The sequence below is a fragment of the Pelodiscus sinensis genome, chromosome 1 (genome assembly GCF_052426305.1).
Source record: "Pelodiscus sinensis isolate ZL-2025 chromosome 1, ASM5242630v1, whole genome shotgun sequence".
Classification (NCBI taxonomy): Eukaryota; Metazoa; Chordata; order Testudines; family Trionychidae; genus Pelodiscus; species Pelodiscus sinensis.
Genome location: NC_143052.1, coordinates 220,628,900 through 220,651,946, shown reverse-complemented (window position 1 = coordinate 220,651,946; position 23,047 = coordinate 220,628,900). Strand labels below are relative to the sequence as shown.

General features: G+C 41.2%; 1 protein-coding gene across 7 annotated transcripts in view; it reads right to left on the bottom strand.

Moving 5' to 3' along the window:
- The window catches only part of MID1 (midline 1), a 350,551-nt gene that overhangs the window by 26,753 nt on the left and 300,751 nt on the right, over positions 1–23,047 (bottom strand). For all 7 annotated transcript variants that reach the window (XM_006120186.5, XM_089775222.1, XM_006120183.4 and 4 more), the window contains 2 exons: positions 10,881–10,988; positions 6,021–6,169 (listed from right to left, as the gene is read on the bottom strand). In XM_006120186.5, coding sequence (XP_006120248.1) covers positions 6,021–6,169; positions 10,881–10,988 — 257 coding nt within the window. The remainder of the gene's footprint in view (positions 1–6,020; positions 6,170–10,880; positions 10,989–23,047) is intronic.

Genomic DNA, 23,047 nt, shown 5'->3' with positions numbered 1-23,047 from the left:
TGCTGGGCTAGATGGGCCTTTGGTTTGACCCAGTATGGCCGTTCTTATGTTCTGATGTTTCAGAGGGGTAGCTGTGTTAGTCTGTAACTGGGAAAACTTAAAAAAACAACCAATAGTCTTGCAGCATCTTAGAGAATGTCTACACTGGCACCCTCTTTCGAGAAAGGGATGCAAATGAAGACATTCAAAATTGCAAATGAAGCCGGGATTTAAAGATCCTGCACTTCATTTGCATATCGCATTATGGCGCTATTTCAAAATAACAGATGCTGTTAAGATGCGGTTATTTCGAGAGAAAACTCTTCTCTCGAAATAACTGATGAACCTCATTGTATGAGGAATAAGGGTTATTGTGAGAGAAGGGTTTTCTCTCAAAATAACCGTGTCTTAACAGCGTCTGTTTTTTTGAAATAGCGCTATTTTGAAATAGCGCCATAACATGAATATGCAAATAAAGCATGGGATATTTAAATCTCGGCTTCATTTGCTATTTCAAATGTCTTCATTTACATCCCTCTCTCGAAAGAGGGTTCAAGTGTAGACATACCCTTAGAGACTAACAAAACATGTAGATGGTATCATGAGTTTTCGTGGGCACAGCCCACTTCTTCATTTTCTCCCACTTTCCATTCATCTGAAGAAATGGGTTATGCCCATGAAAGCTCATGATACCAGCTGCATGTTTTGTTAGTCTCTAAGGTGCTGCAAGACGATTTGTTATTTTTAAAGTTTTTCTTATGTTCAATCTTCTTATTCATGAGGCACTGATCACAATTTTTTCATTGCTCTGATAAACCTTTCTCCCAAAACAGAAAATGTCATGATAGGGGTTCAAGAGACTCAAGTCTAACCTTCCTCTTCCTTTTACTCTTCAGAATTCAGTTTTCACAAAGGCCTTTTTCTTCACATGATCTTAGGAAATGTTCAATGGGAATAGAGTAAAAATGCAGTAGAGCACCCAGCCCACCAGGACAGTAAACATGGTTTTCTGAAGCCGTGCTGAGTGATATTTCTCCTGTTCTAGAATTGCAGTTGATCATCTTCATCATTGGTTCTGCTGGGACTGTGGCTGGCACTCTGGTAATTATGCTAGAATGTGTGAAGTCTAGTGTAGGGACTGCAACTGTGTTCACAAGTAGAGTTGGCCTAAACTTGGCATTCTTTGAAAGACGGCTTTGTTTTGATTCAGAATTCCCTCCCTAAATTTTCTGCTGCAACTGTTAAGTGTTGGCACACAACTTCGTGCATTCTTCCCCATTTTCACTGAAGTGTCAGTAACAATTTAGCTATAATATTTCTATCCCTAACAGGAAAAAAAGAGACTCATTTGTTTCTTTTGGGCCCTATATTAAAATAGCTTTGGTCAAAATATTTGTGTCTGGCCTTCCATACCATAAGCCCCACATGGGGATTGCTAGGGAGCATAGAATTGGATTTGTGAACACAGCAGCTGCTCCTGGGTGTCTTCACACGCCTTACATGGAAAAGGTCTCTACAGTAGCTTTGCTAGGCTGGCTCAATGGTAGTACATGAGTAATGGCATCCACTGTAGTTCAATTCTGTGTCCCACAACTTAATGAGCAAAGAGCATGCAGCAGACCAATGTCCTTCTGGTTCAGAAGTAGATTTCACTGCTCCCAGCCCTCCTGCTTGCATTTCACCCCTATAGCATCTGATACTAAGGCTTTATGTAAAGAAAGCAGATTTTTATCCCAGGATGAATAATCCACTAACTCAGTGGTTCTCAACTCATTTCAGAACACAGACCACCAGGCTAATCAAAAACATTTCATGGACCATCTCCTTTTTGAGACATGATAAAAAAAGAGCAGAAAAAAAGCATTTTGGTTTGAAGTGTATTTCTTACTAACAGATTTTTGGATTCTCTTCTCACTGACAAGCTTTTCAATGTTTGGAGTGGTACCTGATAATGCACAACGAATATCGCTTTCCACTGCAAGCCAATTCCTGTTTAGTCTTAACGTGCAACAAACACGAAAATCCAGTCTCACATATATAAGTTGATGCAAATGGTAAAATAAATCTGTCTGTGCATGCTGACAGACTTGGGTAACTCCCGGTCATGCTGGCCCAAAATTTCTCTATGGTAGGCGCTGGTACAAGTCTTGAGCTGCAAAATCATTTTTCAGATCCAAGAATTCCTCCTGCAGATCCTCTGGTCCACTATTAACATCTGTTGTAAATGGATTCCTGATGAAAGATAATCCATCCCTTGTCCTGTCCACCTCCGGAAAGTATTATTGAAATTTGTCTTGTAGCTTCTGTAAATGATTGAGAATTTGCGTCCAAATGGCTTCCTTTTCCCCCAGCATGGCATCCACATATGGAAACTGAACCAAATTATTGCCTTCGACTATTACGATCCAGAGTTCTAAATTGTCAAGACAACAGATTTGCACCTTTCCCTTGCAGCTGAAGATTCAGTTTGTTCAAGATTCCAAAAACATTGACAAGATATGCAAGTTCTAAATTTGATTGCATCAGCACATTTCAGAATTCCTCTTTCCCTTGAGACTGGAGAAATAAATCCAACTCTTCTCTCAATTGAAAAACTCTGTTGAGTACTGCTGACGGTTGTCCCTGCTGACAACCACTGTACAGAAGTGTAGAACAGAAACACATCGAAGTCGGAACCCATGTCCAGGGAAAATCTTTTGAACAGCCTGGTGTTCAGAGCCGATGATTTGATGTGATTCACCACTTTCACCAACCCTTTGAAAACGGCGTTCAGTTGATCAGGCAATGTTTTTGACACCAAAGCTTCCCTATGAATGAAGCAATGAACTCCGATTATCATTGGAGTGTGCTGTTTCACCAGTGTTTGGAAGCCTGATCTTGAGTCCAGCATGGCAGGTGCACCATCAGTGGTGACACCCACAAGATTTACCAAATCCAGACCATGTACTTCAAATCCTGAGCCTTTGTGGTGGTATCAAGAGTCTTACAAAAAAGAAACTCGTCTTTGAAGTCTCCCTCAACCATGTATCATGTGAACACCAATAGCTGAGAGCACAATGCGACGTCGGTCAATTCATCCAATTGTATGGCAAACAATGGAAACTTCTTTATTTCATCCACAATTTGTTCACTGTTGTTCTGAGATATCTCATTTATCCGTCTCGATACTGTGTCGTTAGAGACAGATAGATCATTCAGCTTCCTTGCTGCTTCCTCAGAAGAACAAGCCACACCATCTCTTTTTCACAGGGGAGCACAAGTTGCTCTACAATGGTATGAGGCTTCTTGGGCTGTGCAACTTTGTATTCAACAATGTAGGAAGCGCGCACTGCATTGCTTCTCTAATTGTAGAATGCACTTGTTGAGTCGAAGCGCTGCCGTTTCAGACCTGATAACTGCCGCTCAAAATAATCTTCATCCTTTTGCAACAAGTTGGGGTGACACTTTTTGAGATGGAGTTTCAGCTTAGCCAGCTTAATTGAGTCATTCCCCAATACTTTGAAACATATAACAAACACATTGTGGCAAATCCATGCCTTCTTTTTCTTGAAAAGTGAAGCCAAATTTGATGTAGTCCTCTGAATGCTTGTCTTGACATTTCTTCCTGTTGTTGCCATTATAAACAAACTACACCACACCTGTAAAACAGCACATGTAGCACAGGACGAACGACACAGCAACCGCTCAGCATGACGGTGGCAGCTACACTGACACTCAGAGTCTCAGATGGAAGTTACTGGCAACACAACATGGTTGCGTCCTAGGTGACACACTGCGTAAAACAGCCTAACTGCGGCGCCTGCTCACGCCATGTGACTTTGGACAATGTTCCTGTGGACCACCGAAAAAGTCACCATGGACCACCAGTGGTCCATATACCACCAGTTGAGAACCCCAGCACTAACTAAAAACTCCTGTGGTAGCATGGTTTCCCACCAGGCCTGCAGCAAATAATTTTATACTGCATTTCCTTTGAAATATGTGCATGAAAAAATTCAGTGTACATAACTTTAAGAAATCAGTTTTAGCCACTGGAGTTTCAGGGCCCTGTGGAGGTGACTACAAGTATACTCTAGAAGCAAGCAACGTTTACACATCACTAGAGCTGAGAGAATCATTTGTTGTGAATAATTTATTGAACAAATTTAGCCTCTTTCTCCATTTTGTAAATTGTCTGTGAGCAGTTTATGATTTTCTCAGATTTCTTCTTATTTGAAATTATTTATTGGTCCACAGAGTATTCACAAATGGAGCTGGCTTAAAGTTGAGATTTCTGGAGTGCAAGAAATTTTGAAAGGTGGTTTTGTTTTGATTCAGAAATCCCTCTTCCTCTAAATTATCTTTTGAAAACACAGACACATGGTGTTTCTGAAACAAAAGATGCTTCCCAGAATGACAGCTGTTGGCTACTATTAGCAGTGGTGAAACTCACAATTTCACTCAACTACTGCAAGAGCTCCCAAGATCTGTAGCTCCAGGGCATCCCTGCCATGTGGACTATCCTGGAGCCAGGCACTCCAAATCTTCCAGACTCCCAGCTGTCTTGTTCCAAGACTGCCTGTTCAGGAACTGAGCATCATAGGGACCCAGCAGTCAAGGTCTTGAAGCCTTTGTGATTCTCAGCCAGAGCTGCCTATATGATATGGTTCTTAGCCTAGGAGCTGCCTGCATTAATGTTTATGAGCTCAAAATAAGACTTCCCATGAATATTCCCTCACTGAAAATATCAACTTGGACTTGAATAAACATAATAATTGGTGAACGCACAACAAAGGCAATCCCCCTGCCTTTGATATTCACATTTACACATCAAATGCTATAAATGGGATACATCCAGCCTGACTTCATTAGATTCATTAACACTGGTCCTACAATTGACAGGTTACTGCTTTTGCTGTTATATATAGACCCTGTATGCTGTAATTTCCACTCCAACTCATCTGATTAAGTGGATTTTAACAATGAAAGCTCATGACCGAATACATTTATTAGTCTCTGAGGTGCCACAGAACTGCTTGTTATTTTTAAAATGTATTGTATCTTTAAATATTACTGCCCAGAGATTAATCCTCTAGAATATTGAAAAGAGGACAAATTCCCACACTCTTACTCATGTTGAATTGTAATTTATTGTAGGAATGGTCCTATTAACTTCAAAGGATTGGCTTGCAGAGTAAAATACAATTCACCATAAGTAAAGGTAAAAGAAACCAGCCTATAAAGTGGGTTTAACACAGCCAAATCAAATATAGGTTTCACAGATGAAAATTCTATTGGACATGGTGAAATTTACACACCGTGTACATTTACAATAGATCCACTGATGTCAATGGGACTACTGCAGAATATGTAAAGTTAAGCACATGTAAATAATCTTGGCAGGACCAGGGCTTAATTTTTTATTCAGGAATAAACTGACATTCTAAATCTTCTCCCAACACTCCAGTCTATGCCACTGATTATATATTAGATATAAAGTAAAGACAGCTTTGCAGAAGGAAGGATTTGCTTGGTTCTCCACTTGAGTGAGCCGGAGTTTCAGGCAGCCTAGGGAACCTCAGAAATGGCTTGAAATTCCCATTCTTCAGGAAATGTAATTTTTTTCCCCACTTTGGTATTTTACTTTTGAATTTGCACTTTCAAAAGAAAGGGAGATAATTGTGTCTGGCCAGATTTAATTATAATTGCATTTATCTCTAAACTACCAACCAGTATTAATCAATCTCCATGTATAACTATGCCACTGTCTTCATCTATGTATGATGAGGGTGATGTTACAATACTTTAAACAGTTCCATTCTCACGTGTCTTTCCTCTTTTAAACAGATGTTTTGATTTAATATTATAGAAATACCCATGACATTTTAAGGCAACACCAATGATCACTAGTGTAGAGTAAAACAATTCAGACCCCCTTTATTCTTCAAAAGCACCTTCAGCAAGGCAAGGGAGACAAGAGGGCAATCATAACCAAACAACAGCTCAGAATTTAAGCTCTTGAATCTGCCAGGAGGACATTTCTTAGCAGTCCATGTCATTACCTCTCTGTGATATTTTTAGCAGTCTGCAGGAAGCGTGCATGATCACTCTCCTTCAGAGACTGTTCAGCCTGAGAGATGAGCGATGTGGAGCGCTCAATACACTGTTTGCAGTTTGCAATCTGCTGAGCTAATTTTCTCAGTCTCACCACCTTGAACAAAAACATAAGAAGACAGTCATATCTGTGGGCTCACAAATCACATTACCATTTACACATTGTGCTCATGGCCATAGTGCAAATGGGGTGTTAACATCCATAGCTAAACTGACAAGGAAGAACTTCTTTTCAACCTGCTGCATTAAAATAGGCCACATACATTAGCCAAGTAGAAACCATGTGCTATTTTACAAGAGGACAGTTTTGTTCTTTTTACCTTGACATTTTCCACATTGGAAACAACAGAGAGAAGCCAAAACAAACACAGCCTATTTTTCTTCACCATGAACGTCATTTCCTGGCACTTTCTGCTTACATAATAACTAAACTGTATTTTAATAACCATTTTCGTGAAGTGCTGAAAAATGTGTTAAGAACAGTTTATAAGGTTCGTTGCTTTTCTTTAGTTTTGAACTGATTTACACAAAAATGCCCTGAAAACAAAACTTGACTCAAAGGATTGGTTCATGTTATTTGACAATAAAATGAAAGTTCATCCTTTTCATTTTATTTCATGTTTGTTCAGATCCTAAACTGCCTTGTGGAATTAATTTGGCACCGCTATTCCAATAGAGATTTGATTTTACTTCAGAAGCACAACAATACAAATGGAGACTTGATTTTGCTTTTCCTATCTGTTGCAAGGAGATAGTCAGGAAATCCACTTGAGATATGACTTTGTCATGGAAAGTAACATTAGTTGGAGGGCTAGGGAGAAGACCCATCAATCTTCCTTTTAGAGACAATGTTGGCTCCTGAAGCCTCTTAGTTCCTGAAAACTCTGGGAGTCTTTCCTATTTCTATAAAATCATCATTCCTTACCACCTCCACATAGTTCCAAAAAGAGAGGGGAAAGGAAGGAAATCTAATATCTTTGGACCACAGAAAGACATTAAGCCCGGGTTCCATATAAAAACAGGAAATTTAATGATTAAGCAGATTAGCAAAAAGATCAGAATTGTATACTAAAGTTAACAAAAACTCTAAGAGTCTCATTCATTAAGTAATTAACTTTGTAGTTGTTCATTCTGCTGCCAACTAATGGAGTGCCATGAGACTTATGTGTCCTGAGTGGAAGTGAGGGTCCATATTGATACACTTTATAGCAACAGAGTCCACAAGCAAAAATAAAATATTCCTTTTAGGAAACTTTAAAAAATGTAATATTGACCAAGACTGAAAATCTTTTAACACTTATATTTTTCCCCAAAATACAAGTAATGAAGGGAGAAAAATTGCTACAGAAACATACAAATTGTGATTAGGGTAATGTTCTGGCTGCTCTCTAAAGAGATCTACTGCTATAGCATATTCAGTATGGTGGCTGCTACTGTTGTTGAATACTCTCAGGAAACAACCATTTGTCACACATTCTTCAACGAAAAAAGGTCATCATATACTTTCAGAATGATGCATTTTGGGGTATAATCTACCAAACAACATCTCCCTGTCCTCAAAAAAAATTAAGGACCAGACTGCATAACACTACCCACACGGTTGAGCACTTAAGGCATGTCTACGCTACAGAGAAGATCGACATTCTAGAGGTCGATCATTTAGCATTCGATTTAGAGAGGTCTAGTGTAGACCACTGAATCAAACTCTGAGGGAAGCCCCCACTGGGGTCTGGTATTCCTTGATCTGTGAGAAGTAAGGGAAGCCAAAGAGAGCATATGCTCTCGTCGACCTCTTGCAGTGTAGACGACACAGCAGCGCCGAATCTAGCTACACATTTTGTGTAGCTGGATGGAGTACGATAAGCTGACCTGCCTGTTCTAGTGTAGACCAGACCTTAATGACAAGAGTAGTTCCATTGGAACCAGTAGGTAACTCATGTGAGGAAAGGGGGTCACAATCAAGTCCTCACTTAACTGGTAATTTCTCATGAACACACTATAAGGGGGGTAGGTAAATAGTTAGGAGAGGATCCATTTGTTTAGCTACTGTACAGATATTGGCGGTTGTCCCATGCAGAGCAAGACAAGCTCTATGTGTATGTTCATAAAGAGACAACACTTTGGATTATATTGCACTAGGCAAAAACATGTTCACTGTCTGAGCTATTCTGTGACAAGTAATTAAGTGATAAATGTCACATGATGCACATTAGCCATCAACGGACACTTTCCTGCTTGGCAGGCCCAATATCTGACGTAGCGTTTTTCAGCTTCTTAAAATAAAAAAATGGATGATAACTCTGGAAAGGAAGAATCTCCCTTTCCCTGTAGGAATGTTCTCTCTGAGTAACACATCTCACCTGATTGATATTTAAATGCCTGATTCAGCTAAGTACACTTCATATGATTACACAAGTATACAACAGTGCATTAAGGGCTGCGCTGCTGCATGTAGCCACAGTCCCATGTCAGAGCCCTCAGCCCTAATAACTGAAAGCCCCACTCCAGAATCCATAGCTTTCAGTCACAAGGCCAAAGGGGCATTTGGCAGGTACTGTGCCTCCTAGAATTCTTTGTGGAATAGCTGGTGTACCTTTTTTAAAGAGGGTGCAGTGTACACTCTTTTCTGTGGCTTTGCTGGTCCGTGGGAAGAAAGGAGGGACAGGACATGGCTCTACCTCTTCCTTCATCTATTAACAGTGGTTAGTAGAGAAAGATGGTAGCCCTATCTCTGGGCTCCCTGGGTAGATCTAGAACATTTTGTATTTATTTTCCAACAGTTCTGAACAGGTTTTCATAACACGTTGATAAAAATATCTGAGCCCTGTCTATACTAGTGCTTTCCTCCTGGGTGGCGCTGGCACCACTGCTGTACCACTATTGGAAAACAGGTAGAAACAGTTCCAGTGTCCCACCAAGAGTCCCATTGTGCCTGGCCTGTGGTGGGGTTCTTGTGAAATCCACATTCCTGTTCTGGGAACAAAAAGTTCTTTAATACTTATTTAAAATATTTCTTAACAATTAATCATCAGCAGCAACCTTGTCAGTAATGAAAAGCCTCATCAAAACAATTCAGAGGGTGCAAGTGATGCAGACAGAGTGACATTTTAGAAAGGAGCCAGATTTTTTAAAATATTTGTCGAGTTAATAGCCTGATTATTTTAATAGAAAAAAGAATTGGGCAGAACACTGTTGAACTCTGCAAGTTTTCATTGGTGTGATTAAGATTAGAATCTGGAGTAGGCTCTTGTAAAGATGAAGTCCATACGCTTAATGGGCAGCTTCCAATCAATAGGAAGTTTGCCATGAACTTTGATAGAAGCAGAGTTGGTCTCAATGTATACATAAATACAGCCAAGAAGATTATGCAGAAAGGCTGTCTTGCTACATCTTGAAAGGAGATATATTTTGTTAACATCACAAAGAAGTTCAAGTTCTATCAAATAATGAATGGGACTGTGGTCTTCAAACATTTTTAAAATCAGTCCTTGCCTACAGGCTTTTTTAGTTCAAGTTAATTGGAATATCTTGACAGCTAAGTGAACCATTTAACCTGCCCTTGACTTTATTCCTTGTTGAGCTTTTCCCACACAAGAAGAGTTTATGTTTCACTCTTTTTAACAGTTAAAGAGTAAATGCCATGCTCCAAAGGAAGCTGAAATAATGATCTAAAACTAAGCTGTTCTTTGAGTTAACAGGTAGCCAGATCGCTTTAAAACTTAAATGCATATCTGGTTTGTTTTAGTCAAAAGGTGGACACTAACAATTAAGGATGTTAAGAAGCAGATAACTGACTAATCGTGTAGTTGATACAATTTGTATCTACTATGCAAGTAATTGATAAGGGGCCGCTGCAGCTCTGCAGTTTAAATATAGTAGGAGCTGGGTGCACAGGCAACCCAGCTTCTACTGCATTTGAACTGCAGAGCTGTAGTGGGGGGTAGGTCTGGGACCTGGCGCAAGCTGGGACTGAGCAGTCCCAACTCCTACTGGGTCCTGGACCGCTGCACCTTTGTCTCCCCTGCCCCTCCTCACACTGCAGAGATGTGCAGGGGGTTCCACCCGCTTCTGCTTCTCCCTCCGCCTTGCCTCCTCTGATACAGCTTACATCCCTACTAACAATCACTTTTAGTTGCATACATCTCTATTAATAATCACTGTCCTGCAGTTATTAGGAAAGCAATGACATCGAATTTACATTCTCAATATTTTTAGATGGTAACAACCCCATGTCCCTTTCTGTAAAATATAAGTTAAACTTCCCCATTGCAATCTAAAAAAGTGTTACTTTTAAAGTAATTGTTCCCTGTATAAATATCTTTAATAAATCATTTAAGTTTATCTGGAATAAAATATTCCTGCAGATCAATGGAGAGCAAGTCCTGTGATTCAGTAAATTCTTGCAATGGGCAAATGCCTTCAGATTTCTGATAAAGTGAAATCAGTTTCTTTAGTCCATCATTTTATTAATTAGTGTTGATAACTGAAATTACGTCCCTGTTGGAAAAATATTATATAAATGATCTGATTTTAATAAAATATTTTTCATCACAAATAAAGAACCTTATATGCCGAAATCACATAAAGTTTGATTAACACTAAATAACAATCAGTAAGTATTAAGCTGTGACTGAATATTTACCCAATGCAGACAGTATCTCGCTTCACCTAGAAGTAACAGACGCCAAGGAGTATTCAAGGATTCTTTTAAGTGTGTATTTGTAGCACATTAAGTCGAGAGTCATGGAAGTTCAGAGTATGAAGAAACACTGATAATCCATTTTAACCTTTGGGAAAAGAGCTCTTACCTTCCCTTCTTTGATTTTGGTTCCAATAATTTGTCGTCTCTGTTGGATTATTTCAATAAGTAAGTCACATTCCTCTGTCAGCTTGGTTTCTTGTCGTGATGCATTCACCTGAAAAGCAAGCCACCTTGGTTAGAAAGGTTCTGGTCGTTTAGGAAAAAAAGTATTTTTAATTTTGTTTTACAAATTATGTTTTATTTTCCCTCTGCTAGTCCTTGTGAAATAATAATATGAAAATGCTATTGGGCTTTTAAATAACGTATCACTTTACAGACTAACTCATCAGCATTTTTTAATCCAAGTCAAATATGGGCTATTACTCTCTGGTGCTGTGAAACCTCAACTCTAGTTAGTATCAGGGAGAGCTGAGGTTCCTTACTATTCCTCAGTGGGTCCTTAGCACTTCACAGAATAAGTAGGGTTCAAATAAAGAGCATTTATATAACTTATTACCACAGCTTATACACAGCAGCTTATGGAAAAAATCAATTGTTTAATACACTAGGGCTATGTCTACACTACAGAGGGTTTTTTTTCTGGAAAAACGGCTGTTTTTTTCCGAAAGAACTTCACTTATGTACACACTGCAATTGCGTTCGTTCGATGAAAAGTCAAAAGAACAGAGGGGTTTTTCCAACATTGGTAAACCTCTTTCTACGAGGAAGAAGCCTTTTTCTGATAGAGCTCTTTTAGGAAAAGGAGCGTGTGGACGGGGAAGAGGGAGTTCTTTCGAAAGAAGAGGAAAGAGGAAAAAGCACAGGTGCTTTGGTGGCCACTCTGCCCATAGTAATCACAGCTTAAATGCGAGATAGCGTTCGTTCAGTGTGGACGTTATGTTTTGAAAAAACAGACGGCTTTTTCGATGTGCTTTGGCGGTATGGATGCTCTCTTTCGGAAGAAGTGTTTTCAGAAGATCTCTTCCGGAAAAGCTTCTTCCAAAAGAAGCCTGCAGTCTGGATGTAGCCTAGGTGGTTTTGAGATGCCTGCCATTCTTCTCAGTAACAACATAGCTATGAAATAATTGTGATTAGTGAGAGAAAGCAAGAGAGAGATCTTAGTGTTGGTCAACATTTTCATCAGACTGTTTTTTAAATGGAAATCTGATGGTAGCTGACAAAAAAAATTCCATGGAAAATATTTATTTTCTGTGTAAAATTTCAATTTGTGTAACCCCTCACATACAAACTGATATCCCTCATCCCTCCAAACAAATCCCAGAGAAGATGTTCTCTTTTTAAATTTTAGTCAAAAAGCTTTTGGATTTTCAGTTTTTCAATATGAAGTCAAAATGGAGTCCATGGAGTGAGGGAATACCAAATTTCAAGCAGCTTATATATATATATATATATATTCTGTATACACAAAGTCAAAAGTATAACAGTTGTTTCAGAGTGTATCACTAGTTGAAAGAAGGAATTTACAGTACAGATGTTGTTTAAAATTCAGGCATTACAAAGAACACAATGCTTAAGGAAATGGGGTCAGGCTGTTATATCTCATCTTTACATTATCACATTTATACAGTGCCACAAGAATGAAATTTACCAACATCTAAACTGACAGCTCCTTGCCTGGCGAATAACAAAAAGGCCTTTATCCAGCAAAGCATTTAAACATGTATTTATCTTTAAGCATATTAATTAATACTTAGAATTAAGCACATGATTAGATGCTTTATTGGATCAAGGCCATTTTTACAAAGTTCCCTCCTATTTCAATAGTCTTTAAGCCCCTCAGCCTAATGGTAGATTGCAATCCCCTGTTTTTATTACCATATATCCCCTGAAATCTTCATACAAAAAATCAAAGGTTAACAACATACTCCATAAGCTAGTAAAATAACAGAGGTAGCATTTTTGTACTGCTTAAAAATATTTCCAATACTGAAATGTTGTTTGATCCAATAACCATGGAGAAGTGGGCCTGAGTTGGGCTACTGAGAGCAGGAGATGTCTGCCCTGATTTAGGTGGAACGAAGACATAGGACTGTCTTTCATGAGAATTTGTGCTTTAAAGATATTTTATTAATGTATTAGATCAGGTAGTCTGTCAATGTAGCTGGGCCACAGCAGAGCCGTGACTGGCTCTGCAACTGCAGAGTTTTAATGGCTATTCAATGCCCACGTTTGAAGCTTCTCAGCCTCCCTGTGCTTGCCTCACTCCACGTTCTGTTCCTACCCTGCTCCAGCCTAGACTCTTCCCTGTACCTGGTCTCATTTGAGTCCCATCCCGGCCTTGTTCCGGCCTTCCTGTCTAGGAAGGAGCATGGCGGAAAGGGATCTAGGGGTCATAGTGGACCACAAGTTGAATATGAGTCAACAGTGTGATGCTGTTGCAAAAAAAGCAAATATGATTCTAGGTTGTATCAACAGGTGTGTTGTAAGCAAAACTCGTGAAGTCATTCTGCCGCTCTATTCTGCACTAGTTAGGCCTCAGCTGGAGTACTGTGTCCAGTTCTGGGCGCCACATTTCAAGAAAGATGTGGAGAAATTGGAAAGGGTACAGAGAAGAGCGACAAGAATGATTAAAGGTCTAGAGAACATGACCTATGAAGCCAGGCTTCATGAACTGGGCTTGTTTAGTTTGGAAAAAAGAAGATTAAGGGGGGACATGATAGCGGTTTTCAAATATCTAAAAGGGTGTCACAAGGAGGAAGGAGAAAATTTGTTCCTCTTGGTTTCTGAGGACAGGACAAGGAGTAATAGGCTTAAAGTGCAGCAAGGGAGGTTTAGATTGGACATTAGGAAAAAATTCCTAACTGTCAGGGTGGTCAAATATTGGAATAAATTGCCAAGGGGGGTGGTGGAATCTCCCTCTCTGGAGATATTTAAGAACAGGTTAGATAGACATCTGTCAGGGATGGTGTAGACGGAGCTTGGTCCTGCCTTGAGGGCGGGGGGCTGGACTCGATGACCTCTCGAGGTCCCTTCCAGTCCTATAATTCTATGATTCTATGATTCCCTAATTTCAGGGAATCTATTTCTGACCCTGGGTCTGGTTCCTGGCTCTGACTCACTTCTTGATTTTTAGCTCCAACATTTGAACTCTGAATTTGACTTTGACCTTAGGTTCTGACCTCTACGACCCCGATCTCCTGACGCATGGTCCTGCTGGGCATGTTTGTCATCCTGCAGCTCTGAAGAATTTCTTTTGACAAATTGTACTATTTCCTAGCCACAACCCTGCCCTTCTTTTGACTTCTAGTTGACTACATGGATGGACATTTTTTAAAACAGAACAAAGAATCCCAAATTGATGCAAATTAGGGTAAAACTCAGTCTTGGCATAAGTGGGTACAACTCTTTTTATGTAAATGCTCACTTATATTATGGATGATTGGTGCTGAGATTAATTACTTTATTGTTTAAAAACAGGATTTCTGACTAGTTTCCACTCAATGTATAATTTCTATCCCCATTTATATCACTGATTAAATTAGCCTATTGGACCAAATTCATGTTTAGTGTTAGTCCCCAGATGTCAGTGGAATAATAGTATGGCTAACTATAGCCAACAATGTTTTTTTCAGTGCTAAGTTTAAGAAAGGGGAAAAATAAGATGCATCCACCAAAATTATATGATTCCAAAACTTTTCCTTTTAGATACCTTACTTCAGGCACACAGATTTCTCTTTCCATTGAAACTAGAAAAAATAAACTATTTTTAAATTCTTTTGAACATATATCCAATTTTTATAGCTTACACAAAATTATTACATTTTCCATTTTATTTCAACATTTTTGGACAGTGTGTCCCACAACTTCTATTGAAAAGCTAATTAATTTTGGAGGTTATTCTGATCCCCTTTCTCTCTGGAATATTGATATATTATTTTATTATATTTGCCGGCTACATAGATCTATTGAGAACAAGGTACCTAATTAAGCACATGCCTAACTAACTTTAAACACCAGCAAAGACAACGGGACAACTTATGAACTTAAAAAGTTATGTCTGTGCCTACATTCCTTACTGAATTGGGGCCTTAATTGTTAATTTAAGTCTAAATTTCTGTAGCTTTAAAAAAGTTTTACAACTTTGCTATTTTATACTATGAAATTTACTTGAAACAGACTGGTAGGGCTTTGTGCTTTGGCTGCATGATATTGTTCTCTTCTACCATGCAAAAGATAAGATTTGATTCTAATTTTGTTATGAAAGAATCATTTTTATTTCTGCAGTGCCTAAGGACTCTGAACACGCACTATGCAACCTGAAAACAGGAAGACAATTTCCCCAATCTATGATTTACAAAATGTGCAACAGGTAAAATAAACCAAATGGGTTGGGGTAGAAGATAGGATGAAAGGACAAGCTTATAGTAGTAGCCTAAGCATAGGCGTGCGCAGCACATTTCATTAGGGTGTGCACCCAAAGAATTAAAAAAAAATGTACTTTGACCCCCCCCCATTACCCACACCCCGACCCTGTTAACCACAACCTTGACCCCCATTGGCCACACCTCTGGAGGTAACACTCTCAGGGCAAGATGGACACATAACCAGAAGTAAAAGGTGTCATGTGACCCCCCCACAAAAAAACTTTTCCCACCATCCTCCTACCAATAGGGATTAGTTTGCTCCCCCCACCCCAAACTCCCCTCATGCAACTATCCTGCAATTGCATTACGCCAATGTGTGTGACGTTAACTCGGGGGTGGAGAGGCTGGGGGAAGTGTTTTTTCTAAGAGTTTCCTCCCATGAGCAGAATGAATTTTGTGTTGTGCACCAGTACTGAGTTATGTGGCTTGTTTGGATGTGCCACTGTGGCACCCACGTTATTAATAAATATCTAAGGGTATGTCTACACTACCCTCCTAGTTCGAACTAGCGGGGTAATGTAGGCATACCGCACTTGCAAATGAAGCCCGGGATTTGAATTTCCCGGGCTTCATTTGCATAAGCGGGGAGCCGCCATTTTTAAAACCCTGCTGGTTCGAACCCCATGCAGCGCGGCTACACGGGGCACGAACCAGGTAGTTCGAACTAGGCTTCCTAGTTCGAACTCATTCCACGAGGAGTAACGGTAGTTCGAACTAGGAAACCTTGTTCGAACTACCTAGTTCGTGCCCTGTGTAGCCGCGGTGCACGGGGTTCGAACCAGCAGGGTTTTAAAAATGGCGGCTCCCCGCTTATGCAAATGAAGCCCGGGAAATTCAAATCCCGGGCTTCATTTGCAAGTGCGGTATGCCTACATTACTCCGCTAGTTCGAACTAGCGAGGTAGTGTAGACATACCCTAATAAAGCTCTACCTTTTCCCTCTGCTGCCATGTCTCCTCCTCTTGCTCCATCAGCTCCCCAGTGCCTGCTGTCCCCCAACCCCTCACCTTCCTCTGCTGTCCTGACTCCTGCCCTTCTCACTGCCCTCTGCCTTCCTGAGACCTGCCCCCCTCCACCGGCCCTTCCCTGCCCCCTGTGCCCATTCCTTCAGTAGCCCCACTCTGATCATGTGAGCAACCGCCTCCTCATCCCCTCTTCTAACACCTCCCCTGCCTCTCTTCTCTGGTGCTGGTACCTCCCCTGCAGATATCTGCCCTTCTGCTTCACCCCCAGAATCTCCTGGCACCTACACCTTCCTTTACCCCTGCACCCTCCTGGTGCCTCCCCCTTCTCTCACTGTCCCTGTCCCGTTTGCCCTCTTTTTCCCTGATGCCCACCCCCTCACAACCCTCTGCCCCCATTCCTCTCATGCCCCTGTGCCCTCTCACATGCCTTGCTCCATCCCTGTGTTCCTCATGCCCACCCCTTCTTTCAAGCCTTTTCCCAGCACCTCTCCCTCTCCCCCCCTCCAATGCCCTTACCCTCTCCTCTCCCAGCATCACCCTGTCCCCCCTTCCACGGACACCTCCCCTCCTGCCCTTTTCCTCATTGTCTCCACTTGGCCCCCTGGCATTTGTGTCTCCTCTACCCTGTCCCTTAGTGCCTTCCCCTTTCTTCCCCTCACCTGCTCCCCTCCCCTCAGCACAAGCCCCTTCCTCTCCCACCCCTTCCTTTTATTTTTCCCCCTTCCCCTCCCCTTGCTTACCTTCGGCTTCTGCCTTCCAATTCACGGGGCTGGAGTCAGAGCTGGCCTAAGCTACAGGCCAGCCAGGCCCTAGCCTGGAGCACTGCGCAGTGCTGCCGGGCTGGGCAGGGGCACCCCTGGGGCAACTCTAGGGGGCCACACAATGCTGCCAGGCTGGGCAGGGGTGCCCCAAGGGTGCCACGCGGTGCTGCCGGGCTGGGCGGGGGTGCCCCAAGGGTGCCACGCAGTACTGCCGGGCCAGGTGGGGGCACCCCAAGGATGCCACGCGGTGCTGCCAGGTTGAGTGGGGGCGCACCAGGGTGCATAAGGGGTGGTGCTGCGGGGACCGGGACACAAAAATGGCTCAGGCCGGCCAGCGTTTGTAGTCGGGCCCCTGCTGCTTCTGGAGCTGGGCTGCGCTGTTTTAAAGTCCCTGGCCATGACGTCACGCCATGCCCGGGTGTCTCCCCTCTCACCTGTTGCACGGCGTTTGAGCACGCCGCGCATGCGCGCTCTCTGCCCCACAGTGCCCCGTAGATGGCCGCGGGGAATTTAAAGTGAGGGGCTGCGGCATTCCATCACAAATCCCTCTCCTCCTCCAGCAACTGCTAGCCAGCCCGAGACATTAGGGTGTGCCTGGGCACACCCAGCACACCCTGCGTGCACGCCTATGAGTCTAAGTTTCCATCAATGAGTGGTCACAGTAGCCTAGCCAGAGAACTGTTTCCTGCTCTGTGATCTGGTATAGATTGGGAATGTTTTGCAAGCAAGTTGCAACATGCTTAGGCCCCCTAGGGAAATGGGTTCTCCCAGATTGCCTCAACACAGCGATCCATCTTGCTGATCAAGGGACTTTTCAGGGAGACCCTACAATCTTTTCTAGATGGAAAGATAGTGACTGTTAGGCTGAGCTTCAAGACTGAGTGTGGAAAGTAGAGAAAAATGGGTACTCATCAGAGTGCAGGCAGGGAGCTGTAGACTGCAAGAACCCCTACCCCATAACATAAATCTGGCCAGCTGTTTTTAGTAGCACTAAAAGTGAGCACCATCTTGGAAAAAGCTCTTCTTTTAGAGAGGTTGCCTAAACTTGCATATTCAGAGATGAGAGTCACGTTGTGGTTTAGGTCAGAAGCAAAATAGTTGTGGTGGTTTCAAAGTCCTTAGCAGATATGTGGTAAATCACAACATTATAACATGGTTGGCAGCTCAATTCTTCTGCTGGGAGCTTAACCTTTACTTGACAAAGAGTGAACTCACAGGGCTAAACTCAAACCTACTAAAACTTGTATAATTCATATCTCTGAGCCAAAACATATTGTGGACTCCTAGCAAAATTTGCCTCATGGAACACAACTTTCCTCATGGGCTCATAAAAAGTTAGGCAGCTTTTGCATCGATGCCTCCGGACAGAGACATACCAAAGCATAGAGTGAGATCAGGTACTCTAGCCAGAGGCTGCCCTGGTGAGAAATGCCTATTTGTTAAGTCCATGCTGGTCAAGTATAAATTGACCAGGAAACAGTGTAAGTGGTAAAGTAACATATCTTGTATCTTTGCACCCACTTGATTTTCTTGGGATGTGCAAAATGACAGAAAGGAGCTTGTATCAGGAAAGGCTTATAAAATATGATAAGCCCATCTCACAGTCAATTAATGTCAGTAATATAATTTTCCATTTACATCAGGATGGTCACCATCAGTATACATTTTTGCCCATATAGCCTTCCTCCTTATACTAGATCTGAAGTTTGTGGAAGATCTTCAAAGGCTCAAATGGGAGTCAATAATTCCTGTTGACCTTTAAAGAGAAGTAGATGCCTAAATATTTGTTTTTGAAAAACCTCCCACATTGTCCTCATGTTGAATTTGTAGCCATCCTTCAGTGATTTGCAGTTCACAAACCAGTGAAAAGATCACACTCATTTATAGACACAGTAAAAACTCTGTCAATTATAATGTCGATCATCTTCATTCACATGACGTTATCTCACTATACATTAAAATATTCCTTGGTTCATTTAACAGTTTCAAAAATACCATGGGGTAAAATTCCATTTTCAGTTATCCAGGTGTAAATCAGAGTAACTTCCATAGAGTTACTCTAGATTCACATGGGGCAAAAAGAGTGCAAAGTTGGAATCTACATTTGGTGAGAATATAAATGAATAGAAGACACTTCCAGTATGAAAAATAAGGCTACCGCACTTACGCCTATATCATGGCTTCTCTAGGAAGTGTATGGCATGTCACCTAATGCCTTTTGCCATTTATATGAATATTGTTGTTCTCAGAAGAGAGAATTTGTTGTTGTTGATGATGATGATTATTGTAGTGGCTAGGATCCTGGACCCCACTGTACAAACTTGAACAATAACATCATCCCCATACTGAGGCACTGACAATCAAAGTACAAGACATGAAACAGTAGCTAGAGTACGAGGAAACAATGAAACAATATTGGTCACCATGAGCAGAGTGGTCTCAGAACACCAGATGCCTAGCCATTATCCTAGCTTGAGACTAGGTTTTAGAAAAGGAAACAGCTGATTGAACAGCTTTCATTAAGCAATTGATATCATTGTAATTTTGTTTCCTAAATGTTATTCTTTATATGTGCCCACACAACATTTCCGGAATCATCTAAAGGGACGGTACCCCTCCACTTCCTCCATTCCTTATCTGTATATTATCTGTTTTTCCATGACATTTCTTGAAGTCCATTTGAAGAATTTGTTCTTAAACTAATAGGACAATTAGCTCGTGGTATAAAAACTTATAAGACGTTGCACTGAGATGCCAACACATGAGAAAAATGTGAAGGAAATACAAGGGATTATAAATTATGATCAATAACAAAAAGGCATTTTCTTCTCATGTATCTGGATGGTGAGACTGGATGCTTGCTGTGAGGTCAAACTTCCTCCCTTTTATGTCAGGCCGTACAAGCTAGCATTCTCTACAATACTGGCATAAAACTTTCACATTTTTCTAGTCTGAATGCAACACTGATTTTATCATGATTTTATATGACAAACTGGGCCTTTGGAAATAAGTGATATTAATCAACTTGCCATCTGAATAGATCATATACAACTTCTTTATTCTAATTGGAGCTGCAGAAAGGAACGGTCATGTCCCATTTCAAGTGTGCCAAAGGCTTTATTTTTGTTTATTTTCTAAATCTTACCCACATTTTTCTCTAATCAGGAATTATGGAGTTAGAGACCATTCAGAGCAGGTTTTAAAAACAGTCAGCACAAAAATAAACCAACTTACACAGGCTACCTAAAAATTTTGTGACAGACATCTCCATTAAGCCAGCATAGTTGAACCAGTTTGGGTCAAATGACACAAACATTTACTGGAAATAAATATCCAAACAAACTTTTCCTGAGGTTCGAACATGTTTATCTCCACTGGGAGCATAATTACTAAATGACAAAGCAACAGAAAAAAGGCGGTCATCAAATATTTCCAACCCAATCAGAATGTTAAAAGATTGGAAATCTCATGAAAGAGGTCTACGTTTGTCAGATTTCCAAAAAAAAGCCTTCGGATCAAGGGTACAAGGAACATTCTGATGAAAATCACAGTGCCATTAAATTACAGACATATATGTGTCTTTGACTATAAACAAAATAAACACTGGGTTTGATGAAAATGAAACCAGAAGAGTTACTTATAACTACACATGTGGCAGCCACTGAGGCATAGGTAATGGTGTTTGTTTCTTTCAGGATCACAAGGAAAAATAAACAATGGTTACTTATTTTATAGTAATTGTATAGTCAGCATGGAGCCCACCATAGCAGCGAACCCTCCTTGTGTGCTCAACATGGGAGTCTTTTGATTAGCAGTGCCCATTGGGCCACCCATAAGCCCTGTGCCTCCTCATGCTGCTTTGCAATTCAAAACCCGTGTGCTGCTAAAGATATTGCACAGAGAACAGGTTGTGGGATCCATACATTTTAATACCCAGTCACACCAGGGTAAAAGGCCATTCTTTCTTCAAATGCTGGTGTGAATCTCACTGTAGGTGACCAGCAAACAGTATTAGGGGATGAGGCTCAGGATAGTGGGAATGAGGCATTTCAGCTGCATCGTCAGATAGTGATTAAAGAACAGCTTTCCTAAGCTTCACATCAGATGGCTGGCTGCCATGTCAAGGTAATGATGCTGAACAAATACCAGTGAGTTACTCCATGTTGCTGCTTTGCAGATCCCAGAGATTTTTGAAGCAGGCTGAAGATGCAGTTGGTCTGTGCTTTGACATTTTGAGGGAGAGCAGTTGCTAGCTCTCTGATAGATGGTGGATCTACAATACAATACATGATCAGGGACTCTGACTCGATCATTTAATGGGCCAGATATGGCCACAAAGAAGTGGAGAGACAACCAGAGTCCATGAGGGCTGATGTTCCAGCAGTGCTAGTAATACCAACAGGAGCACCCCTGAGCCACTGCCACAATCTTACCTGGGCCAGGAGCGGGGAGCAACTGAGAAGGAAGAAAGAACATTACCCCTGCCTTCTCCTCGGAGCCCCTCTGGCAGTTCCCCTCCTGCACTGGGCAGCCTCACCAGCTTCATCTCCTGCCACCGTTGGACATGGAGGGAAGAAGGGGAGATCCTGAAAACTGCTAAAATAGCCAGATGCCCATCTACTTAAGAGGGCCTCGGCTAGTTGAGCCCCCATAAACATGGCATGACTGCACCACCTGCCCCATTATTCCTATACCAGAGATACCACTATATTAGGGTATGTCTACACCAACTCGTTAGTTCGAGTGAGGTAGGCAAATGAGGGCAACCGGAGTTGCAAATGAAGCCTGGGATTTAAATATCCCGGGCTTCATTTGCATGTTCCCGGGCGCCGCCATTTTTAAATCCCCATTAGTCCGAACTCCGTGCCTGCAGCTATACACAGCACGGAGTAGGTCGTTCGAATTAGAGATCCTAATTCGAACTACCGTTACTCCTCGTAGTTCGAATCTCTAATTCGAACTACCTACTCCGTGCCATGTGTAGCCACGGACACGGAGTTCAGACTAAGGGGGACTTAAAAATAGTGGCACCCGGGAACATGCAAATGAAGCCCGGGATATTTAAATCCCGGGCTTCATTTGCAACTCTGGTTGCCCTCATTTGCCTACCTAGCTCGAACTAACAAGCTAGTGTAGACATGTTTTAAACATTCTATTCTTTCAAAGATCTTTACCAAGATGAATTCCTCAAGGTCATTTTCTGGCAGATTTCTAGAAAACATTTTGTAATCAGCAATCTTCTATTCTTTCAAAGATCTTTACCGAAACATTCCAAAAAGTAACCATGTTCATGACATGAGAATTGCTTTAATTGCCTTAATAATGAAGAAAGACAAAGATGGTTGCAATTCTGGAAATTTCTGCTCCCTATTTTAGTAAACTAATATTGCAAAATGAATACAAAAGTTTTAGTGATACAATTGAATATTAGCATCCCATCATACACAGATCATGTTGGTTCCATTAAAGGAAGATTAACCACTCATAAGAAAAATATTGCTCTCTTGATCCAGGAAGATTAGATGTTCCCTCCGTAGTTTTATCTCTATACACAGAGAAAGCCTTTAATAGGGTTGAATAGCCTTCTAATATGGCTGTCCTAAAAATATTGATTTGGACCGATATTTCTGAATTAAATCAGAATATTCTATAACGGTTCCCATGCTTCAGTATGAACTAATGGAATTATTTCTCCCACATTTTGGCTAGAAAGAGCAACATTACAATCCTGTCCCCACTTCTTCTTTCTCATATCACTTTTGAACCACTGATCAGAGTATTCAGCCATTGAAGGTGTGACTGGAAACCAGAAACAATACAACATCAGTTATATGCTGATGACTGCTTTGAAAAGAATCCATCCTCATCAATCCCATTGTTATTGAATGCAGTTGATATTTTTTGAAAGATCTCTGGTTTTGATATTAAGCTTGGCTATTTCGGTTGCTTGTGATTTATTCTTAGTTTCAGCATTTTCTCTTTCAAATAAGGAAGGAATTAGCTTATTTTTAAAAATCTGTCCCAATCTTACCAAAATTAATTCTATAAATATGGACTATATAGATATTTCTAAGAAAGAAGAGAGACGGCACCCCTCCTCCCATCCTTACTGGGAAGAACAGAA